Raw genomic sequence first — 18,333 nt, 5'->3', positions numbered from 1 at the left:
AAAATAAATGCCTTGTTGGGCATAAAGAGACACAGTCACACGCAAGACACGTTCCTGCTTCTCAGCTGCCCAGGGCTGAGCTTGTCACCTTTGTGCCCCTGGGTACAGCACAGGGATGTTAATTCTTGGGAGTTTCCTAATCTGTAATGCTCTGGTTATTTTTTTATTGTTTCTTTGTATTTTATTTAATTAAAAGTTTCAAATAATGGCAAATGGAACTGCAGGAAAGCTACTTCTCAAAGCATGCTCTCTTTGGAAGCTGGGTTTCGTTATCTTGCCTTGCAAGTAAGATTTAGAAAGCCCAGAAGAGTCGAGGAGCTGGTTAATAAAATCTGTGTGAGGAAAAAAAATGGCCTAATTGGATGTGGCAGATGTAGAGAGCACAGGAGAGGGAACAGGAAAGGAAGGAGAGGGAAGGAAAACAGGAAAGAGCCTATTTGAGAAAATGTTCGTGCCATGAATGAACGTGACAAAAAAATATGGAAAGTAATTAGGAATCCTAGTTAGGATCACCCTTTAACACGTTTCAGTGCCAGTTTTCTGCAAACAAAAATGGACTCTAAGCCTCACACATCTAAACCATGTAGCTCCCAAACTGACTGCTTAGAACACACGCTTTCTTTGCTCACTGTGTTTACACGTTCAGTTTCTGGCAACACGAGCCTGCACTTGCCTTCAATCTTCAGGGGGGAACAGGATTAAGATACTGTTGATAATGGTATCAATCTCCCTAAAATCCTAGCTCTCCTTTGACTGCAGCCACCATGGCCCACCTCACATGAAGAACTGCCTGCCAGTGACATCAGAGCTGGCTCTGAAAAACTCCCTGCTCCCCATCTTGACAATTACTGCCTAATTCTGAAATCGTAACACGTACATGTTATTATACATACACAGTTAGAACTGTCATTCTTTTGCTGCAGAAGATACAGAATGTGTTTAAAATGTTCAAATATCTAAGCTCTTACCGCCCAGAAAGCAGACAGGATACAAACCACTTGTGTAGCAATGTCCCCATCTACCACAAAACCCACCTAGCAAAGGTGTGACTCTTCCCAGTATGAATTTTTATACTGGAAGAAGTGCACTTTGGCTATTAATTTTTTTTTTCCTAAATAAGAAATGGATGGGGGAGGCTACTACTGTATTGCACTGCAGCCATGGTGCTAAATCACTCCACTCCGAGACGGCGCCTGTTAATCCCCCGTTATCCAGATACATAAATATACGCTGTGCTTTGGTGTCCTGCCCCGTACCCTTGACAGGCCCTGAGGATAATCTGTGGCAATCGCCTTTGCTGAAAGCGAGGGAGGCAGGCAGGAGGAGGAGAAAGGAGGCAGAAGGAGACGAAAGAAAACCGAGGAGGACAGAGCCCTGAGTATTGCAGGGGAGCTGCTGGAAGAGGAAGGTTTGCCTCAGTCCTGTGACTGCAGGCATCCTTCGATCCCACCGCCAGGATCAATGTGCCGAGTGATCCGGCCTGGCCGCACCCATTGGCGTCTCTCCGAGCTGCTCCTGTCTTGGCAGATGCTGCCGGGAGGAGACCAGGGGGAGAGGAGGGAGATCTGCAGTGCTGCATCACCACACGGCTTCACTGCAGCACAGTAACGTTACAAGGAAAAAACCACGACACTTTCTGAAGGGCCGGGGGAGGAGAGGCGGTGAGAGCAGCGCGCTTCCTTATGCCAAAGCAAAGCAAAATGGAGGTGAACATGCTCCGAGAAGCAACCTTTGTCCCGTCAGAGGGCTGGGAAGAGGGGACAAAAGGCCAGGGGAGGCATGGCCGCGACCTTTGGTAGCGCTGGCAGAACAGCTCCTCTCAACCTTCGCCTCCTATCGCTACACCTGTGCGTCAGCCCTTCCCAAGGCTGCGTTTTGCAATCGCTGCCAGACCAACAGAAACAAAGAGGTGCCTTTGCTCGGCTCCCATTCCGCAGACTCAAATGAAAACAAGGCCTTTTAGTGCCTCTTCCCCATCCACAACTCCTGCTGATTAATCATTAGCTTCACATCGTAAAGAAGGCGGCCGAGGCCGTGTTTTCGGCGGGGTTTACAGTTCAACCTGAAGCGGAGGAGACAAGGACGTGCAGGAGCTGTTATGTCACCAAGCACCTCCACCAGCACACCACAACCGAAGCACCCGGCTGTAGACACACATTGAGCAGCCCTTGCAGAAAAAAAGTTGCCCAATAATCACTGCTTGAACAAAGCCACACTAATCCAGCTTTTCAGACAAAGAAAAAGAATTCATAATTTAAGCATTATCGGTTTATTCACTGTAGATCAAAGCACCTCTACACTGAAGCAGCTGAAATGTCTCTGGGCTCTTGGCACGGCTGCTCAGCGTGTTTCGCTCGCTCTCCAGCCCTTCCTCCTCCTCAGCTCTTCCTCCCAAACCAGGAGGCAGCCCAGCCAGGCTGGGAAGTGCAGCCTCTCCAATGCAGGGCTGGGCTGGTTCCTCCTCCCCAGGAGCGACGTGTCACCCAGGCACAGCCGAAGTCATCCCGCACCCTACAGCCTTCCCTACCCCGGGGATCGGCACCTCGGCTTTCCAGCTCTAATAAACCATTTCAGCTCAGCTGCTCACTCTGAACGTTCTTCCTGCACGGTCCCTGCTGCTCCAAGCAGAAGCATTCTAAACAAAGCATGGGCTACAAGAACACCAGCCAGTAATTGTGTAGTGAGCAAACCTTACTGTTTAGTTGCAATACTTTATAAACTGATAAGGATCTTTATAGGATGATCTGTACATGATAAGAAAAGGCAGGCTGAAGTGAGGGAGATTTGCTTTTAATATAAACCAAATCCCACTTAAAATCACAGTTTCTCTTGCTGCACTTCCCACAGGTTTGTGAAGACCTTTCACACCCAACTATCCTCATCACTGCAGAGGTCTGCAGGTCAGCTGCATTCCAGCCAAAGCAACTTCACCACATTTTCATCTAGAAGCTGATGCTGTGCTCCATTCCACAAACTACTAAATGCAACAGACACTGCAGGACCCAAAATAGTGCAGGAGCTTTTTCTGTGTGTTTCTGCACCGCCCATTACAAGCATGATTTGACAACCTGCTCTGATACAGCAGAACATCCCAGTATTCTGTATTTGCTCAGGTTCCCTTTGACTGCAGTCAGGTATCTTCAGCCATCTGAAAAGCTCGGCTGATTTTGCTGTGCCACATTCAAACTCCTTCCTCCTCTGTGATTATATAACCCCAGCAAGTCCCAGCCTGCATTATTCAGTAAAACACTTGCACAGCTTGAAGCTTTCCTTGGCCAATCACATTCCTCTGGCTTTGTTGTTATTTCATAACAAAATAATGTGTCCTGAAAAAATACTTCACCAGATGTTTGTGCTTCTTTCCCTTACTCCTGACACCAAATAAGTCCAAATACCCCACGCTAGGGGTACTCCAGCCCTGCATTCCTCCTGCACAGAGCAGGACTGCTCTAAGTACAGGGAAATCCAGCATGTGCAGCTACTACACCTCCATAAAGCAGGATGCCATCACCCTCCGTGGGGTTTTTAGCCAGGCTGTTGTGTCCAAGAACATCAGTTCTGGGTCTTCTGCTGTCATGGATGCTCATTTCACAGCCTGAGAGACCTGACCCACCACAACAGCACGTGTAGTCGCTTCCCAGCCATAGAATACACAAAATAACACAGCAAATAGCAGCACCGACCACACTGGGATCTTACCAGCAGCAGGACACGGAGCCACAGGGACAGCTATCCTGCAGAAATCCTGTTTGGAGTTGAGCACCAGCCTCTAGTTCCACCAGCTCCCAGCAGGAATCGCACAGTGAGCGTCTCCCGCCCGCACCGCTCACAAAAGGTGTTTAATATTCACCACTGAGAGAGTTCCTGAGCCAGCAACACAAAGGGAACTTGTGTCTCTACACGGGCGTTTGCAAAGATTACAGCACTACAACTGATCACAACGAGGGCAGTGATACAATAAATGAAATACGCAGCAGTTCTAACACACTTATCCTAAGGAAATGACATCTCGCCGTCTTCCAAGCTTTATATGCATCACAGACACCTGCTTTACTGCCATAAAATTTATATATATGCTTATAATGTTTTTTTAGAAAGGCAATTTCATATGTAGAGCGATATAAGATGGTATTTCACCATCTTCAGACCTGAGCAGCACAAGTCTTTGGAATTAAACTATGCCTCAAGTAATGCAGAGCATTACTCAAAATTTGACAGTATCATCACATGCCTGGCATGGAAGGAGACTTGGAGACTCAGAGACAGAAAAATCAAGGTATCTAAACAAAAACCACTCCGAATTGCACTGTTTCATAAATACAGTAACTAATGTACAGCAGATAGCAAAATCAGGGACAGACCATTGAGAAGAGTGTGCACAGGGCCGGGATGAAAATAATTCCAATTCATTGAGATGGATCTTAACAGAAACAAGCAGAATTCCACCATCCTGGAAAACTACACTTAATTTTAAGTCTAACAAATGTGGGGAACCTGTTGAGCCACAATCATTTCACTTGGTAGGACTGCCTGGGTCAGCAGCTACACTCAGGGCAGACCAGAAGCAGTATTCACTATGGACAACTCGATACCAAGTCCTGGTTGGCTCCTTCACACACTCCATGAACCTCCCAGACTGCTTCCTCTCTACTATATTTCCAGCAGACATGTGGTAGGTTTAAGTTCCCCACATGAACAAGAGTGATCATGAGACTTCTCCCAGCTGCTTAGAGAATATTTCATCTGTCTCTTCAGATGAAACTGGTCTCCTGGCTGGGTGGTTTAGAACAGACTCCCATTGGGATATTTGCCTTGTTAGCCTTCCCACCATTCTTTCCCATAAACACTGAACCCTGTCACCACTATCATTAAGCTTTAGACAATCCAAACACTTCCTAATACACAGGGCTACTCCTCCACCTCTCCTTCCTTGCCAGTTCCTTCTGAAGAAGTGGCAGCCATTCACTGCAGAACACCAGTAACGTCAGCCATCCCCACCATAATTCCATAGTGGTAACTCATACCATCATCTCCTGCTGTGCAATGGTTTCCAGCTCCTCCTGTTTCTCACCTATGCTGGGAGCACTGGTGCAGATCAATTGCTGTGTCTATAAAGATAAGACAGAGCAAGTGGCTGGGACAGCACTCCAGACCATCACAAGTAGGAAAGCTCATCCATGAGTGATAAATCCAGGAGATGTGCAGCTTTGAAATCCTTCATCTTCCCAGTGCCAAACAAAATACAAGAGCTCCTTGTATCACAAGAAGCTCTGGTTTTTGAGCCACACCAAGAACAGCCCTTGTGACAACAATGATTCAGAAATATGCCCTAATTACCAAGCTCCCATCATTTTCTAGATTACAATCTGAGATGCTTTAAAACCTGTTTAGAGTGATCTTTATTGGCTCTGTGACCTCTGGGGGGAGAAAAACAAGGTTCTTCAGGGCATTCTTTGCAGCTCTTCTAGTAATAAAGATCTTCAGGGAAACGTCAAAATCCAGGAACAGAAACAATCAATCAGGTTACAGAGCTCAGCCAGACAATCCTGGGGTGAATCCTGAGCCCAATGCTCAAACTTCTGTGCTCCTGCCCCAGCACTCAAACCTGGACCCCTCTGGACATTGCAGCTCCCTCTGGCCACCAGCAGCACTCAATGGGAAATCTCCCAACTCCCGACTACAAACGGGGGTTTTGTTAATGAGATACAGCACGTGTTCCTGCCACGCACAGAAAACAGCCAGGGCTTTGTCTGCACTCGTAATCCCTCCCTAAGAGATGACAAAGTAGGAAATTAAAAAGCTAGCATAGGCACATTCACTGATACTCCTGATACCTCTGGTATTTAGGAGCAAAACGCTCAACAGATCAGACAGGCCAGAGATAAAGCCATGCTGGAACAAATGCTCGCCTCTTTCTTTACAGCTCAGCCAAATGCTCCATTTTGAGACCCCAAGTAAGACTGATTCCTGAGGACATTTTATTTATGTCTTTACTGCAAAGTGACCTTCTGGATACTGATGAAGTATTAATATACGAATGAAATTATTACATGTCATAGAGGGAAGAAACTAAATACTTAAACCTGGCTTTTCATAGTTCCCACTTTCAGTAGCAAGGATTTAATCCAAGAGTCAATACACCAAGAAATTTTTCTGCAACCCCATGACAACCAGTTCTGCCACAGATCAGCTGTTGCAGCCAACACACACCAGGTCACATGTGAATATAGATGCATCCATTCCTTAAAATACTGACCAGCTCCACTGCAAGACCCCCAGGACACAGAACAGCCTCAAGGAGGAGTCCCAGCAACCTTTCAAACCAGGGTGAAGAGGAGGGCAGGGGAGCTGAACCCAAGCTTTGGACATGGGGATTACATGAAGCTGGATGAATAAAAACGCCTCTCAGCACTCCATGCAACATCTCACTGGGCTACATTTAATATCCTCCCTACCCCAGTCAGCAGTTCCGCTGCCAGCAGCGCCAGGAGAACCTGGCATTGCATCAGCCCAGCCAGAGCTCCACCACGCTGGAGTGGAGGGCTCAACACAACATCAGCCACTTTCAGCTGCCAGGGTAACCACACAAGGCACACCCACCTCAGCCAGCCAGGACAGAGAAAAGTCACTTACTAAGACACTTTTCCTAGTTGTTTCTTCAGAACAATCATGGAAAAGCACAGAAGCACCCATAGCTTATTGGTATATATATATTATTAAAAAAAAAAAAATCAAAGCAGCTTTGTGAGCAGAACTAATGAAGACTCATTTCTTACAGATGCATGTCTTGAGGTCGAATTCTCTGGCGTCCAATAACTGCCAGTTCCCACTGCAGCTTTTCCCACGGTCAGGAACACCTCTCTCCCATGTGGATTCTTTAATGTCTAATAAGGGCTGTGCTCTCACTGCAGCTTTTCTCTCCATGGGGTCGCTAATCAGGTCTCTCTCCTCTATTAAAACCGCTTGTTTTCACAAAACTCAAAGGAACGTCATGTCTCTGAGACTGAATATCCCCTTTGCCCTCAGGTTTAGCCAAAACTGGCAAATGGGCTCAAAATTGATTAGGGAAGATATATATACACATGGCAGGAATACCTCAATCTGGCTCTCCAAGCAGATCAGAATAAATATCACTATTTGTAGAAGCACAGAAAGGTTACAGAAATATGTAGGAACTCTGCATGTTCAGCTGTGTTGTCTCAAGTACAACGAGCTGTGATTCTTTATCCCCAACCTACACAGATGCGCACCGTCACGTTCCTACACGCTAGACACAGAGCCGCCAAATTCCATCTCCAGGGCATTTTTTTTTTCTTCCAGCTTAAAGCATAATCTGCAGATTTGCTTCAAAAACACCAGTGGTGATAGGCTACATTCAACACTTTCTGCAGGGGAATTGCTCAAGCCTGTTCTTTTGCGTGACTGATTTTAGGATTTGTTTGGATTTGATGTTAAGAACGCACTGCATTGCAACTGTAGGGGAATCTCTTGATTAATCAAGTTTTTTTCATTCTTACATGAAAGGGTAATTCCCCATCTCACTTCTGCTTCTCCAAGCTCTGCTTTGCATGTATTTGGCAGCAGATGGAGGAAAATGCAGAGTCACAACATTATTGTCTCCCTGCCATGCTGCACAGCACTTGATGTGGATCATCCTGAAGTTTGGAAGTCTTGGTCTCACTGGTACAGACTTCTCCAGTAACAGACATTTACAACCTCTTCTCCAAGGTTTTGTATACTTTCCAGAAAACGGTACTTCAGAAGAAAAAAAAATGTTTATCTGTCTGTAGTCTCTGGGACCTCAAGTGATAGAACTCCTCTCTCCCCTCAAACCTCAACTGGGTTTGAACAAGTGACTGACATCACTTCAGCCCACAGGTTTGACAACTTGAAATTAATTTCTAACAGAAATCAGCCATGGATCCAAGGACTCTCAGTCAAATCCCTAATCATAAAAGCTCACCAATGCTAAAAGGTTATGATGTTGACACCAGGGAGGAAATCCAGCCAGTTCCCAGTCAGTCCAGCCACTCCCGCTCTGCCACACCAGCCAGTCACCAAACGCAGATGTGCAAATGTTATTTCATTGCTTCATGACTCACGGCTTCCATTGCCCTGGAGAAAGTGCTTGTCCCTGTGACTAAACCAACTGGCAGCACAGTCCTTGGCGTGAGCCAGGTGTCAGCACAAGGAAAATAATATTCCCCACTGACAAGCACCCGGCAAGAGGCAGGCACACACTCGGGTGTGTTTTGTCTGCAGTGACTACCTGCGCTCCAGGCACTTTCTCCACAGGTGAGAACCCGGGACTTTCCAGAACAGAGCTCCTGAACCAGCCAGACTTTAATGGCTTTCCTTTTAGTGCAATTCAAAGTCAAGGTTTTGCAAAGCTGAGCTGGAAACTTGAGTTTCATCGCAACAACAGGCGAGGTTTCACACCTTGGCTTTAAAGGAGGCCTCCCCACACCAAAGACATGAGTACAGCTGAATCTGGAGGTGAACATGCACTACCAGATCAAGAGGGCTCGTCCTGGGGTTCAAGGATACACCACACAACCAGATACACCAACACAACTGCTGGGAAAGCTGCTCCCTCCTTTTATGCTGTTTCAGTGATGAACTTCACCTTTAAGCTAAAAAATCAGACTGACACAAGCTAGGCAAGAGCATTAACTGCAGCCAACCCAGGGGCTGTAAACTCTGAAAGGATGTAGAGGAAGAGATGCTTCCTGAGCTCAACTGCTGCCAAAAAACTGTGTATCTCACCATACCCACAACCAGCATTATCATCTACAACATCAATCTCGCAGCCACTTCTGTTTTTTAAATGTGGCAAAGATTCTCTGCTACTAATTCTTCCAATACGTTGTTTGAGAGTTAAGAAAAAGACCAAAGGTTTACTGAGACTTTGATTACAAGGAAGTGACTGTGCTGGCCATTGGCTGTCTGGATGTATATCCAGCTGCCTTCCTAAGAGCAGCATCTCACAGATCACATGAAATTAAATCAGATGTTGACTACACATACAAGGGAGATACTCATCCACCCTGAGCTTTTATTCCCCTCACAGTAAGGATGCTAATGAGGCCGGAAGACTTCTTTCCCCTCCAAAGATGACTTCTTTAAACATACAACTTGGCAATTTATTTTTCTTATTTTGCCCTATTAACTATTACAGGTCACCCGCAGCTGCCACAGAGAGCCTAAAGAGGGACATTTAAATGAGCCTCTGTGATCTCTTTGGCAGCCATCACTGTTAATGAGGACAGGAGGTATTCACCCGGCAGCAGGAGCAGATGGACCACGGCGTGGAGCTTTGTGCCGTGCGGAAGCCGTGAACACCTCAGTGAAGACACAGGGAAAGCTGTGACAGGAACACCAAGTTACTCTCAATGAATCCCATGGATAGCAAACACAACCAGGTCAGTTTTCTTCCTGGAAAAAAACTGTAGGTGATTCACCACTTGCTTAAATAAAATCATTTACAATCCGGCCTTTCTTTGTTGAGCTAAAAGATGGTTTCAAATCCAGCTCTGACTGTGTACCTGACCACCTTCATGACAGCAACTTAGTCTGAACACTGCTCTCATTTCCTACCACACTGGGAATAGTAAAAGATGTGCAAGCTCCTCCATTTGGACAGAGGGGCATGCAAGAGGAACACACACAGGTCAGAACTATCTCACCAGCAGTATCCAACAGACAGCCCTGCAGATCATCCATTCACCTTGCTTCCAAAGACATCTGGACTTCTCTGGCTTCTCAGTGGAGAGATGACAGCACTCTCAGGGCATTCTGATCAGATGCGGAAGCTCACACTCCAGATCTAAGTGTGCTCATACAAAAAAAGTGCTCTCAGTTTTAAGTTGTTGATTAAAAAGGGGAAGAAAAAGGAAGCAAAAAAAGCTCCCTTTTGTTCTTAAAGATGTCTGATCTCTAACCAGTCTTGTGAAAGACTGCTGCTCTCCTCCCATGATCAGTTTGAGCAAAAAAACTGATGCTCCTTTTGCATCTGAACTCTGCTCCTTCTCATCCAAGTCACCCCCAACATCTGCACCTCACACAGGGCACTGACACACAAACTCCAGTCCAGAGCCAGCCACACACAACGGCCATAGAATGCATTTCCAAAAAATACATCCCAGGAAGGATGTTGTTTGCACCAAATTGAGAGGTGCTGCCTTCAATCTTTCCTGCAGACAGACCAGGCTGCAGCAGGTCCTGGGATTATCTGGTGTATTTATAAAAAACCTGGAACGAGGTATGTTCTTCTACTGAAGGATGTTATCTTCACACTGCAGGATTTTACAGATTGCAGGAGATGATTACAGCAGGTTAAACGGTAACTACTGAAATGCACAAACCAAAGCACTTGCTGTTTTATTCATGGTCCAGGAGCCTTCATCACCTCCGAATGTGCTGCTGCAGAACAGTGATGGAGATGGGTTTCAGGAGATCTGAGCTGCCATTACTCCCCAGGCAGAAAGGTGAAACCTCCGAACAAGTGTGTGTGTACAATCACCAGAAGGGAAACACTGATGACTCGTAGCCTGGGTGATGAAAAAAGCAACTTCTGTCTGATTTTCATTAACTGTCCAAGGAATCTTCAGAACACCACAAAAACTTGAGCAAAGGAAAGCAGCGAGGCTGGTTGTACACTGTGAATTTCCATCCTCAGGCTCCTCTTCCTCCCACAAGATTCCTAAATCAGCATGCCAAAGACGCAGTTAAACTCAGAATCTTATTATGGAGAGCAATCATTTTTCTAGTTTATTCCTCAATTCATTGTTTAGGAATGTTTGTCCTTGCAGTCTTTGGTTTCAGGGCGTTCTCAGACCTCAGCAAGTTCAATGAACTTAATAAAAAACACAAGTGAAATATCTCACTGGTTCTTATTTTTGGTAGCTACAAATCCAGAGCGTATCCAACACAGTGGCAGCTCCACAACTCACACCCAACAGCAACTCTCCCAAAACTTTCAGCAGCCTAAAAGCAGCCAGGAGGGGTGACCCTCAGTTCTACCCCTTTGCAAACATCTTCAGAAAACAGTTTTGGTGTCTGTTATTTCTCAGCTGTCTCTTCACAAGCAAAAGTGCATCTCCTCTTCCTCACAACCCAACAGCGGTGTGAAACCACCACAACAGCAAGACAAGCTGCAGTTGTGACACATCAGCTCACAAAAACAAAGTTCCTGAGGAGCCCCAGGTCCGCCCTGACTCATCACCTCATCCAGTATCTGCCTTCCTCTCATTTGGATATTTACTTCCTTTTTTTATGGAAAGCCAGCAAGTGCCTCTTCACCCTCAGTAAAGACAAGGACCTAATTTTGGACACTCCTTAAGGTCATTTGCCAGGGAACTTGGCATGATTTTCTGGCCTATGAAAAGCAAGGAGGAATAAAAAACCAGTAAACAAGGCTATCACAAAGTGAATTTAAGCCTTTATCATCTCCTATTCTGACCTGATGAATGGATTTAATACCTTTGTATGCCTCACTGGACTGGTAAGTTCTCAACATATAAATCTGTTTTCTTGTACTCTGCAGGGATTATCTTACTGCTGTACCAAATGAATTTACAGTAAGGGCACAAAATACCAAAAGCCAACATCGCTCTTGAACGGCTCAGCAACAACAGAAGCTGCTCACATCAAATCACAAATAATCACAACTAAACACAGCCTGGACCTTTGAAGAAACTTCAAGAAGAAACAATGCCAGCCAGGCTCAGCAGATGACAGAATTTTGTGACCAAGTGTCATCAACTTATCTTTTTACTACAGCTCAGCACATAAAACCACTTAATAGAAGCTTAGTCCAAATCTACACTCTTTGTGGCTTTTCATTAAGTTTCTCTGAATAATTACCCAGCCATTTCCTTGGCCAGTGTGGCGTCAACGAGCTGCCACCTCAAGTGCAGGCACAGAGCAGAATCCAGAGCAGCCGTGGATCTCAGCTTGCTCAGGAGCCACCCTCCAGACTTGACCTGTGAGAACCAGGAGGCAGCTGCAGGCAGACACTGCTGGGTGCCAAGCCAGGATGCCACTGAGGTGGTGCCTGTGCTGCTTTAGGGCGCCTGGGATCTGTACTAGGAACAGAATTATTAAAGATCTGATAGCAAACCACCACCAGAACTGGCACCACCATCACCCCAATGAGCCACTTGACTGACCAGCCTACGCTCCATGCAAGGCTGCCTTTCAGTGGAACCCACCAAAAGAACTTGCCTCATGTGCTCCCCTTCTGATTCTGGGCAATTATTTAAATCCCCCTGCTGCAGTCTCCCAAACAAACATCCTACTATGGTCTCTGGATTACATTACTGGAAGTGTTTGTAAAACCAGCACCAACAAAGTTCTGATGCCACCCATTATTCCAGACATCACTCCAGTAGAACACAGGTGTAAACTGTACCCTCCCCTCCCTCACAGCTCTGAGTTGAAAAAGGCAGTACCTCATCTGTGAAAATACCTAAACTGACACAAACCCAGTGATGAAACAGGAATAGTTCAGTGGCCTTACTTCTGTATTTTTCTACAATGAAAGTACACCTGGATAGAGATCTCTATGGGCTGAGCTGAGTTAGGATAACCATCCATATGCTTGCATCCCAAGTGATATCCAAGGACTTAGCAGCGATCACCAAAAAAAGTCAGGGAACACATTTAAGAGCTTTACTGGAAAACCAGGAGCACTGTTCCTTCTGACTCAGGCCAGTTCATGTGGAAAGGCACTGCAGGACCTGCCAGTGTCTGATGTGAGAAGTTTTTCCTCCAAGTGTTCAACATCAGCAGTGGCTTCTTGCCAGGTCACAGCCTGGACCAAAGCTACCTAAATTCCCCTACACCACCTCAGTCCACAGCAGTGACACGCAGCAGAAGGCACAGATTCCACCCTCCCAGGCCGAATTTACACTCCAAGCCATTAAGACAAAACATTTACTCACACTCCAAGCCATCAAGACAAAACATTTACTCACAAACTGACCAAATATTCTCTAGGAATTACTGAAAACAGACACTGGCTGTCATGGCAGGTTTTTTTGCAGTTATGTTTAAAATGCCAACCACTTCTCCAGGAGGTATCCAAAGCATCTCCTGCGAAACAGACACTGGAACACAGCGAAGCCACCCAAAGCCCATTTCCCACCCCAAAAAAACCTTTTAAGTTATTTATCTTCTCCAAGATTCCCTGATCTGCAATGTATTCTGTTGATTTTCAAGGAGCACTCTTGTTTCTCGAAATACTAGACTTGGTTGCCACTGAATGTCTTAATTCTCCCCAGCACAGGAGATTGCACACAGCAGTCACATGGTCCATCATTAAGAGGCTTTTACTCCTCTTTGCCCTTTAAAACACCAGTAAAGGGACAAAGCCATGTTCTTTCAGATAACTGGAAGAAAACACAGGGAGGAAAAAAATATGGAAGGGCAGCACTTGTGTTGGGGACAAGTGTTACTATATTTAGTCGCCTTGTTCTGCAAGCTGCTGAGCATCTGTTTCAGTGATGGTAAACGACGGGTTTAATTCCAGCATTAATTAGGTGAACCCAAACCCCTGCTCCCACCACTTCCCCAAGCTCACATCTCCCAGATCATAACTCAGATTTGCTACTCATTCCACCTGAACAGTGGATCTCCAATCCTGGCACTGGCTGCATTTCTATTTCAGGGTGCCTTAACAGCTCAGTTGAAAGGAAATATAGAGCATTTGTTTTTGCAAAGGGAGTATTTGGGTAAGAAACTAAAAGACAATTTCAATGTATTGAATTGCATGGAAAAATCTCTCCTTTGCAATCCCCTTTAATATCAGAGAAACAGATTTTAAAAAGGGCTTCTAAGGAAAAAAATAGCACTGCTCATGTAAGCCAGTGCTTCTCGAGACCAGCTTCAGTATTCTCTAATTTGAGAGAAGAATCCATACTAGGGAGTGTTACTTCCATTCACCTCACTAAACTAAACAAACCAATCAGAAGCATTTGGGGAAAAATAATAAAAACATATATTTCTTCACAATTCTTAATTCATCCCTTTATAGAATTCCTTGTGAGGCTGCAAATCCCAGCAAAGTTCCCACAGTCGGTGGTTAAGTGAAGGGGGAGGAGAGGCAGCAAACCCTCCATACTCCTGCAGAGCTGTAAGTTTTAGGAGTTTTCCCTGAATTTTTGCTTGTTTGGAAACAAAAATGGTCGTTTCTCAAACTCGTGCCTAGCAGGGACCGCGCAACAACCCAGCGAAAACGGGCTTCCATCTGGGAAGGACAGCATCTCCCAAGCCCAGTGGAAAAACAAACACTCGGGTGAGCTGCACAGAGGCTCCGGGGGTGAGGCGATTCCCGGCCGCAGCCCAGTTGAGGTTTGAGGCGGTTTTCCCCCAAACCTCGCCCCGCTCCCATGGCTCAGCCTCCCCGCACACGCTTCGCCCTATTCCCAGGCTGGGGGATGGGTGGGAACCGGGCTCTGCCAAGCCCCGCTCCATCCGAAAAGACCTTCTCTCCCGACTACAGCGTCCTTTCCGAGAAGGGAGCCTTCCCCTTCCCACCTCCACGGCCGGGCAGCCGCTTTCCCTTCCCTCTGGAGAAACCCACCACGCCGTGCAAGCCCTTGTGCAGCGCCTGTCCCTTCCCCCAGGCGAGCACGGGCATACAAAGGAAGGCTCGCTCCATTGTCCACCTACAGCACCTACACACCCAGCCTCGGACCCGGCTCCCCGCTCAGCCCCTCACCCCTTTTCCAGCCACAAATATTCCAGTGGTTACATCCCACTAGCATTCGGAGGCGGCGTGCCATTCCCTCCCCCTGCTTTAGTACCTGCAGCCAAAGGGCTGAAGCGTGTTTTAACTGTTTACAGCCGTGAGATCAGCCTCATCCAAACACACAAATCCAGGGCAAAAATCACTTGGGAAAAACGGGGGGAAATGCCTGGCTACAAAGCTCCTGCCCAAACCTCTGATCGTAATTTGCCCAGGCAAAACAACCAAAAAAAGGTAATTAATTCAGCGCCTGCCATTTTTCCCATCCATCTCCAAGCAACAGCACCATGGCAACTTTTTCCCTCCTTTAATACATCTTATAAAAGGAGGAGGACTGGACAAAATAAAACCTAGGAATGTCAGATTTTCACTGTGGAGCACCTAATCCCTCAGCTAGCTACCGCTGGAATTAACCAAATAACCCTAGAGCGAGGTTTTCCCCCCAAAACCTGGCTTTGTAAACAGCACTGGGTCACAGAACCTGGACTTGAGGGACATGACAAACCACCCTGAATATACATCCACCATCCCGCGCCTTCACCAAGCGGCAAATTCTTGGCTCAGGGGGATAATAAAGGCAAAAAAAGGTGAAGCTTGATTAAAACAGGGCAATTTCAGAGCGATGAGGATGCAGAGATGGGGTTTGGCTGCTACAGCAGCTGAGGCCAGGAGGATGGAGGGGGATACGAGACCCCCAGTCCTTCCACAACAAGACGACCAGAAACCAGGGAAGAGGCGCTGGGACCTTCGCTTCTCTCTCTCGGTGTCACCGCATCTATTTTTCCCATGGTGACTCATTATTAAGGAGGCTCCGTCATTTTTCCAGCACAGGAAGATTAAAGGAAGCTTCAAAATCCATTTTTTTCTGCTGCTGGTGGGATTAAAGTGAAGCGCCTGTAGGGGCCATGAGCTGAGCAGAGCTCGTTGCTCTCTTTTTCTTCCTAAAAACCAGCTTCCAGCGTGGGGTGCATCAACTTGAGAGCATTTCCACAGGAAAAAGGTGTTGGTGAGGCGGCGGGGGAGAAGCCTCTTCCTCCTCCTCCTCGCAGGGAAAGACGGAGGGAGGAGGAAAAAAACCCAACCATGCAAACAGCTACTACTTCCTTATGAGCAGGATTAACCTATGCAATTAAAAAAAAAAAAAAAAACAAGGAAAAAACAACCCAGCACAATATAAAGAGTCCAGAGTGCTTCCCGCGTGCAGGATCCCGTGTTTTCTCCGTGGGTTTGCGTGATATTTTTTTTTTTTCCCCAGAGTCACGTTTTTGCAGCTGCCGGCGCTTCGGTTCCCACAGCTCGCTGCACCTCGGGGGGACACGCAGCATCCTCCACGGCTCCAGGTGGGAGGGAAACGCAGTGAAATGGGCAAAAATAAACAGAAAAAAGTCCGAGCGCTGAATAATCGGGAAAAAAAAAAAAAAAAAAAAAAAGGAATGGAATGGAAAATAAATCGGCCAGGCTCAGCGCTGCCTCCCGACATCCTCGGTATGGGATCCGCTCCGTGACGACCGCCGAGCCCCACTCGCTGCTGCTCCGTCGTTTCGGGTCCATTTTTAGCCATTTTTGTATTTCCCCGCTCCGGCCGCGCCGCCGATCCCGCCATGGCGCGGGTTATTTACAGCGCTGTTTTCCTCCTCCTCTCCACGGGAACCGCCGTCTCCGCGCACTCCTCCCCCCCTTTCCCACGTTTTTCCCCCCGTTTTTCCCCACACCGCGGGTCGGGCCGGACGGGCCCCGCTCGCCACTCACCGCTTGAAGTGCTCGATGATCTTCTCCTCGCGCACGTTCTCCGGCAGGTTGCCCACCCAGAGGTGCCTGGTTTCCCGGACCATGCTGCGCGGCGCGGGGCGAGCCCGCCGCCCGTGCCCCGGCTCCCGGCCGCCGCCTGCCCCCGCGCCGCGCCGCCGGCCGCCGCTCGCTGCCCGCCGCCGCCTCCGCCTCGCCCTCCGCCCCTTCCGCCGCGGGGCCCGGCCGCCCTCAGCGCCACCGGCCGCCGGACCGCACCATCCCCGCCGGGGGGGCCCCCTGCCCGCCGGGCCGGCTGCCGGGCGCCGGGCTCGCTCTCCGCCGCGGCTGCGCTCCCTCGCCGGCTCCCCACGCCGCGCCGCCCGCTCGCTCGCTCCCGCTGCCTCCTCCTGCTCCTCCTCCGGCAGCGGCAGCGCGGCGCCCCCGCCGCCGCCTCCTCCTCCTTCCCCCCCCCGCGCTCCCGCTGCTCCGCCGGCCCGGCCGCGCTCGCTCGCTCGCTTCGCCCCCCCTCCCCTTCCCTTTTCCCTTCCCTTGCCCGCGCCTCGCGCAGCGCCACACGGGGGCCCCCGCGCAGGCGCACTGCGCCCCGGGGCGCGCGCCGCGGGGCTGGCGGGGGGGCGGGGCGAGAGCGCGCAACGCCCCGCGCGGGGGGGGGCGCGAGCGGGAGTGCGCGTGCGCGGAACGGGCGGGGGCGGTGGGGGTGTGGGAAACGGGGGGACGGGGGATTGGGGTGGGGGTGTGGGAAATGGGGGGATTGGGGTGGGGGTGTGGGAAACGGGGGGATGAGAGATTTGGGGTGGGGGTGTGGGAAACGGGGGGACGGGGAATTGGGGTGGGGGTGTGGGAAATGTGGGAATTGGGGTGGGGGTGTGGGAAACGGGGGGATGAGAGATTTGGGGTGGGGGTGTGGGAAACGGGGGAATTGGGGTGGGGGTGTGGGAAATGGGGGGACGGGGAATTGGGGTGGGGGTGTGGGAAATGGGGGGATTGGGGTGGGGGTGTGGGAAATGTGGGAATTGGGGTGGGGGTGTGGGAAACGGAATTGGGGTGGGGGTGTGGGAAATGGGGGGATGAGAGATTTGGGGTGGGGGTGTGGGAAACGGGGGAATTGAGTTGGGGGTGTGGGAAATGGGGGAATTGGGGTGGGGGTGTGGGAAATGGGGGGATGAGAGAATTGGGGTGGGGGTGTGGGAAATGTGGGAATTGGGGTGGGGGTGTGGGAAACGGGGGAATTGGGGTGGGGGTGTGGGAAACGGGGGAATTGAGTTGGGGGTGTGGGAAACGGAATTGGGGTGGGGGTGTGGGAAATGGGGGGATGAGAGATTTGGGGTGGGGGTGTGGGAAACGGGGGAATTGAGTTGGGGGTGTGGGAAATGGGGGAATTGGGGTGGGGGTGTGGGAAATGGGGGGATGAGAGAATTGGGGTGGGGGTGTGGGAAATGTGGGAATTGGGGTGGGGGTGTGGGAAACGGGAACAGGGAATTGGAGTGGGGGTGTGGGAAATGTGGGAATTGGGGTGGGGGTGTGGGAAACGGGATGAGAGAATTACGATTGTGACAGTGGGAGACTCAGACACACAATGGGGGGTTGTAAGACAACGGGGGGCTCCGAGAGTCCTATTGGGGGGCTGTGAGGCTCATTACAGGGCCTTTGAAAATTGTAATGGGGCTGTGAGAGATTTAAGAGGCTCTGAAAGAATTGTAATGAGGGGCTGTGAGAAATGCATGGGGGCTCTGCAAGTTGTGATGGGGCTGTGAGGAAGGGCTGGGAGACTTGCCATGCTGGGCTGGTGGAGTTGCAACAGGGAGCTGTGAGAGACAGAATGGGTCACACTGTGA

General features: G+C 49.0%; 1 protein-coding gene across 7 annotated transcripts in view; it reads right to left on the bottom strand.

Moving 5' to 3' along the window:
* The window catches only part of SPEN (spen family transcriptional repressor), a 66,561-nt gene extending 49,790 nt beyond the window's left edge, over window positions 1-16,771 (bottom strand). For 3 of the 7 annotated variants that reach the window (XM_021537850.4, XM_085558424.1, XM_085558421.1), the window contains exon 1: window positions 16,499-16,771. In XM_021537850.4, the coding sequence (XP_021393525.1) occupies window positions 16,499-16,581 (83 nt within the window). In that variant the 5' untranslated portion in view covers window positions 16,582-16,771. Of the gene's footprint in view, window positions 1-9,727; window positions 10,703-15,494; window positions 16,470-16,498 lie in introns of those variants that run through there. The other 4 variants (XM_021537848.4, XM_021537849.4, XM_085558423.1 and 1 more) reach the window with 3 other exon arrangements.
* Window positions 16,772-18,333: the final 1,562 nt, after the last annotated feature.

Source organism: Lonchura striata, chromosome 21 (assembly GCF_050655825.1).
Source record: "Lonchura striata isolate lonStrDom1 chromosome 21, ASM5065582v1, whole genome shotgun sequence".
In the NCBI taxonomy this organism is placed as follows: Eukaryota; Metazoa; Chordata; class Aves; order Passeriformes; family Estrildidae; genus Lonchura; species Lonchura striata.
The sequence above is the reverse complement of the archived record's forward strand: the minus strand, read 5'-3'. Positions and strand labels throughout refer to the sequence as shown.